Source organism: Monodelphis domestica, chromosome 2, assembly GCF_027887165.1.
Source record: "Monodelphis domestica isolate mMonDom1 chromosome 2, mMonDom1.pri, whole genome shotgun sequence".
Taxonomy (NCBI): domain Eukaryota; kingdom Metazoa; phylum Chordata; class Mammalia; order Didelphimorphia; family Didelphidae; genus Monodelphis; species Monodelphis domestica.
Window position 1 is genome coordinate 492,437,478 of NC_077228.1, and position 6,431 is coordinate 492,443,908.

General features: G+C 43.1%; 1 protein-coding gene across 1 annotated transcript; it reads left to right on the forward strand.

Moving 5' to 3' along the window:
- Nucleotides 1–2,367: 2,367 nt before the first annotated feature.
- LOC100013265 (disintegrin and metalloproteinase domain-containing protein 30) lies at nt 2,368–4,955 on the forward strand. The gene has a single exon (XM_007485301.3). The coding sequence runs from the start codon at nt 2,541–2,543 to the stop codon at nt 4,776–4,778; it is 2,238 nt and encodes a 745-aa protein (XP_007485363.3). The 5' UTR covers nt 2,368–2,540; the 3' UTR covers nt 4,779–4,955.
- The last annotated feature ends 1,476 nt before the right edge of the window (nt 4,956–6,431 follow it).

Genomic DNA, 6,431 nt, shown 5'->3' on the forward strand with positions numbered 1-6,431 from the left:
ACTTTTGGATCACTTTCTCCTTATACTCTCTTTATGTTTTCATGACTCTATCTTATCTCTACATCTACCTATCTGACTACTCCTCAGGCTCCTTTGTTGAAAATTTTTTTTTTACATTTTCCCACTCAAAAAAAAAAAAGAAAAGTTACCTTCTATCTTAGAATCAATACTGGTCCCAAAGCAGAAGAATGGTAATGGTTAGGCAGTTGGGATTAAGTGACTTGCCTAGAGTCACCTATTGAGGAAGTATCTGAGGACAGATTTGAACCTAGTACCTCTTATCTCCAAGCCTGGCTTTTAAGCCACTTAGCTGCCCTTCACATTCATTTAAAAACTTTGAGTTCCAGATTCTCTCCCTTCCTCCACTCATTGAGAAGGTAAGCAATATGATATCCATTATATAAATGATCCTTTGCTGATCTTCCAGATTGGGCTTGCCAATATGAAGTGTCTCCCAAGCTCTGTCTTGAGCCTTTTCTTCTTCCTCTATATTATTTCATTTGGTGACCTTATCAGGTCCCATGATTTCAACTATCATATCGATGCTAATGATTCTCTAATCTAGTTATCCAGTCCTAACCTCTCTGCTGACTCTGGTCTCCCATCTCCAGTTACCTACTGGCCATCTCAAATAGGATGTCCCATAGCTGCCTTAAACTTCTGTCCAAAACTAAACTCATTTCCCCCTTCAAACCAAGAATAATTTAGTTAAAAGTTGAGCATAATCCTACTGGGGGGGGTGGTGGCAAAAAATAGGAGAGAATATAAAATTTTAAACCCTTACAATTCCATCTTATAATCAATAATGTGTATTAGTTCTAAGGCAGAAGAGGGCAGGGGCTAGGCAATATGGCTTACATGAGTTGCCCAGGATCACACAACTAGAGAGTATCTGAGGCTAGATTTGAACAGAGGCCTGGCTCTCTATCCACTGAGCCACCTCGCTGCCCATGGGGAACAGATTTTTCATAGAAGAGAGGATTTTCAAATACTTCTGTGGAAAGACCATCCATGAATAAGAATTTTGAAATACATACACACAAAAGGGTCCAGAGAAACTTAGGAAAGTATATTTTAGCAATAAGAAGGAGTAGAATTCTGACAAGGTTTGTACCCCCAGAAATCACTCTAATGAGCAGACAGTAGACTTGATAAGATACTGGCAGAGAAAATCGACTAAAGTTGGAGAAAACAGCAGTCAGCAGGGAGGGGGGGGTAGGGAGGGGAAAGGAAAGAAAAGGGATTCTGCCCACACAAGCAGCTTGCTCAGGGAAAAAAATGTCCTCTCTTCTTGTAGGTACAATCACAGACTTCTACAATAATCCTGATGCAAGATTCTCCTCCTCCCCTCTGTCCAATACCACAGAAGGGGGAGCTGTGACGTTCACAGTCTTGAGCATGTGATTTTCAACATTACGCACCACCCCTAAAGACCCCCATTATCAAGAAAAACCTGTGACTATCATGGGATTCCCAGGCTGGGACCATAATGATCCTTTTGAAACTCACTGTACTTTCCCTCCTTCAGCCTATTTTATAGTTTGACTTTCTTCCCAGGGTACAGATAAAACTCTTCTCAAGGTTTTTGAAAACAGGACAGGAAAACTAAGAGTTTTATGGAGGGCTGCAATTTTAGTCTAAGGAATAGTAATACTAAGGGGTCTTGAAAATTGGGGTTACAGCAAGCCAAAAACTACTCTGAGAATTACACACTGAATCTCCTCCCACATAGGTCTAACATTCTAATACAAAAAGAAACAAGTGTCCACTCAGAATTTTCTTAAAAACAGTGGTATGTTTGGTTCTAAGTTTGAGTGTTTTTATTTTAATTTATTAAAAACAACAACAACAACCTTTACCTTCTACCTTAGAATCAATCCTAGGTTTTGGTTCTAAGGCAGAAGTTAAGTGACTTGCCCAGGGTCACACAGCTTGGAATGATTCTAATGATGCTAAGATGTAAGACATGGGATTTATAAAACAAAAAGGGGGTGGGTGGGTTTGGCTTTTTTTTTCATAACTGGGGTGAGAATGGACTAATAATCTGCCTGGGGAAATGAGGAGCCCCTTGCCCCCCACAACAGTTGGGGCGGTTCCTCCACAGAGAACTTGGAGCTTCTGTCTAGTCCATTGAGGGCAAGAGCCATTTCCTGGATGGAAGCTCGCTCTGGAAGTACTTTCCACACCTTTTGGCCCCCTCCTAAAACTTAGCGTGTTCTCTTCCTCCATTCATGGCGCGTCTCTCCTCTTCTCCCCTCCTCTGGTACCCACATTAAGCTCAGCCTCCTCCATTTTCCGCCACTTTCCCGCCTTCTCAACTGTCTGAAGAGCGCGCACACGCACGCGCAGAACACCCCCTCTAGAACCGGCAGCATGGGCGGAGCTCGAGGCGTCCGGCCCCGCCCCCCAGCTCCCTCCACCCTCCCAGTGGCCCTCAACTAAGCCTGGCCACTGCTTCTCAGCCGTAGGCGCCTTTGGCGCCCTCGGCTGCTGTGGCCAGTGGCTCTTGGGTGCCAGCAAGGCAGACAAGGGCCTGGGCAATGGGAGCCGCATCTCTCCTGCTACTGGGCCTGGGGACCCTCGTACTCGGGAATAGCTGCTGGTCCCAAGACTTTGACTTTAACCCGGATTGGGGCTTTACATCCTACGAAGTGATCATCCCCAGGCAGCTGGAGCCCCGCGGGGGCTACCCCAACAGACTGGGGCGAGTGTCCTACCTCATGCGTATCCAGGGCAAGAGGAACATCGTCCACCTGCGGCCCAAGAAGCTCTTGCTGCCCCGACACCTGCGGGTGTTCACCTTCGCGGACGACGGCACCCGAGTCGAGGACCAGCCTTACATCCCGCGGCCCTGCAACTTCAAGGGCTCCGTGGAGGGCTCTCCCGAGTCCGAAGCCATATTGAGCACCTGCCTCGGGGGCCTCCGAGGCATGCTGAGGATCGAGGACAGCGTGTACCAGATCGAGCCTGTCCAGTATTCCTACAACTTTGAGCACGTCATCTACCGCTTGCAGGACCATCTCATGAACAACTTCACCTGTGGCTTAACCAAAGAAGAAATAGACCGCCAGCTGAGCCTTCTAAGGTATCTACCTGCCGATAGATCGGATTCTTGGCGGACTTCCTATGTTCACCAAAAGTATTTGGAGTTGATCATTGTGCTGGATAAACTGCGCTTTACCTTCTTGAAATCCAACTTAACAAGAGCCATCAGTGATAGTATTATCATGGGTGGTGTCATGGACAGCTACTTTCAGTCCTTGAATGCTAGAATACAATTAATAGCCATTGAGGTCTGGACAGATAAAAGCAAAGTAAATACTAATGTGAAAAAATTGTCACAAGTTCTTGGAGAGTTTTCCAAATATAATGATAAAATACTATATCTAAATGTGAAATCGGATTGGGCACATTTATATGTGCACAAATATTACCCTGATGCATTGGGATGGGCTTTTGTTGGAGGTGTCTGTAAAAGGAAATATGGAGTATCAACAAGCACTTTGCCAAATAAAAACCTGATTGCTCCTGCTATATGGTCTACCCATGAAGTGGGCCATGGTGTGGGCATGCAACATGATGGAAAAAACTGTTTTTGTTTCAGTAAAACAGAATGTTTGATGGGCTCTGGTGGAAGTACTGGTTTCAGTAACTGCAGTTTTGTCAATTATTTCGACTTTATAAATTGGGATACTGCAAGTTCATGTCTAAATAATATCCCAGGACTTGTATATACGATGCAGCGATGTGGAAATAAAATAATAGAGAAAGGAGAGGAGTGTGACTGTGGTACAATAGAGGAATGTAAAAAGGACATGTGTTGTCAAATTGATTGTAAACTGAGACCCGGTGCACAGTGTAACACTGGTTTGTGCTGTACCAATTGTCATTTCAGTCCATCTGGACATAAATGTAGAGAAGAACAAAATGAGTGTGACCTTGCAGAATTCTGCAATGGAACTTCAAATTTCTGCCCAACTGATTTATATAAGCAAGACGGTACCCCATGCAGTAGGGGAGCCCGTTGTTACCAAAAGGGATGTCATGATCGTTTTTTGCAGTGCAAAGAAATTTTTGGATCTGGTGCTCTGAATGCTCCATATCTGTGCTATAAAGAACTGAATAAACTTACTGATCGATTTGCTAACTGTGGCCTCAAAGGCCAGAGTTATAAACAGTGTAAATCAAGGGATATAATGTGTGGAAGATTGCAATGTGTCAATGTGAAGAATGTCCCTGATATGCCTGATCATACAACAGTCATTTTTACTCATGTGAAGGAGTTTAATATCCGATGCTGGGGGATAGACTATCATTCTTCAATGATCAGCATGGCATTACCTGATGAGGGAGCTGTAAAAGATGGTACTTCATGTGGTCATGACTTGATTTGTATTAACAGGAGCTGTCTCAATGTCTCAGTGCTCAAATATGACTGTCTCCCAGAGAAGTGCAACAAAAGAGGTGTTTGCAACAATAAGAAAAATTGCCACTGTAATTATGGATGGGCCCCTCCCTTCTGCGAGAATCCCGGTTTTGGAGGAAGCATTAACAGTGGACCTAGAGGAAAAATGAAGGATGTTCCCAAGTCAGTTAAAGTTGTGCCCATTATATTTATTCGACTTCTTTTATTAGGCATCTCATTGGTTATGGTAATCCTGAAAGGACTATCAAGAAGATTCTTCAAACCAAAGAAGATAGTTCGTCTGTCAATTTTTAAAAAGCACAACGAGAAAAAGGAAATGGCTCCAAAGAAACACCCCAAACCTCCCAAATGAGATTATTCTTTCAATTAGATTTTAAGTTAAAAAAAAAATCTTCATCTGAATATTCTCTATGGAAGGCAAGGCTGGCTCATAACTATTCATTTAACTTGTCATTCAAATTCTCTTTACCATCTTGGGTTTTTCCTTAGGTTCTGATTATCAAATAAAAACTGACAGTATTCCAACCAATTGGGGTTATTAATATTTTTTGAGCAGTCAGTTGGCCCTAGAGTTTATAGTAAAGATTTGGGGATTGAATTTGTTCTTGGGATGCTTACCTGAGCCTCTAAAAGTGATAAGTCAAAAACTCCCTGTGGGGTTTTCCTTAATGGACTTCCCTGACCAGCAGGGTCCCACAAGGGAGGGGCTCACCTTTGTGATGGGACCCGAGGAGAGGTAGGAACCGAGAACCAGGGTGGAAATGAAAGACACGGACAAGTCAGTGGTTGGATAGGGCAGGCAATCCCTATGATACTCCCTTTGATAGGAAAGTATGAGTACAAAGGATCAGGAGGTGGAGGAGGAGATTAAGGTAGGAAATGCAGGCTGAGATAGTTACAGCCTCGGGAAGGAGAAGGTCAAGAGGAGAGAGATAGTCATTGAGGAGCCCAGTGGAGCTCCATGAAAGGGAGAAAGGCCAAGAGGAAGTTAATGGGTTTGCCTCTGAATTTATTCCTGTCCTGCTTGGGTGGTACTCCCAAGCACATAGTACCCACATCACAAAGTATAGACAATCAAGATTGGGTGGCAAGGTAGAGGGAACACCTTTGGGCGTGTAGATTGCAAACCGCGCTTTCCTGGGGAATTGAGTCCAAGCATGTTAATGAGTTTGTCTTAGCCAAGGGCCACATGGCCAGTTCAAGGTTACATTCACAAGCCTCATTGGTATAACCTTATGCTTGGAGACACGGTAACCATACAATGATTTATATTTCATAGATGTGAATATGCTTGGGATGCTATACTCCCAGGCTTCAGCTTCAGATGTTAAAAACTTTTCCAACCTAGTTCACATTCCTCAAATCTGGCAGTTATGTGATTTGGTGAGAATACTTCCTGTGACAGCCTTGAACAAATCAAAGGAAGGCTTCACTAATTCCTTATTTTTAGCATCTGCTTCCTTTCCTACATGAAACTGAAACGGAGAAAGATTGTAGACCAGCAGACAGCTTCCAGTATTGTTGACCTCAGTGTAGCTCTCAGAATCATTCTATAAAGGGGAGAAAACAGAATACCTTCAGTAATTCTTATAAGATTTTTTCGGTTTTATTTTTCATTTTGAGGCATTTTTATGAGATCTCCCCTCTCTAGTCCCCAGATAACAATTGGAATGTGCCCAACTTTTGGCAGTTGGAAAAGATATAAAATATGAGATGTACTATTATCATAGGCATTTGGTCTTACTGCAAACCTCCAAATCACCCAATTTTTAGCTAAGCATAGAAAGGTGACCTTGTATAAAAGAATCCCATCATGCTCTTCTGTTAGAAAGATACAGTGAGACAACATCACTTAACAACAATAATAATACATTTATATAGCACTTTAAGGTTTACAAAGCCCTTTATTTATATTATTTCACTTGATCTTGACAACAGCCCTGTTAGGTTGGTGCTCTAGAGGGCCAGTCTTAGCATTAGCAGGTACTGGGTCAAGTCCAATCTA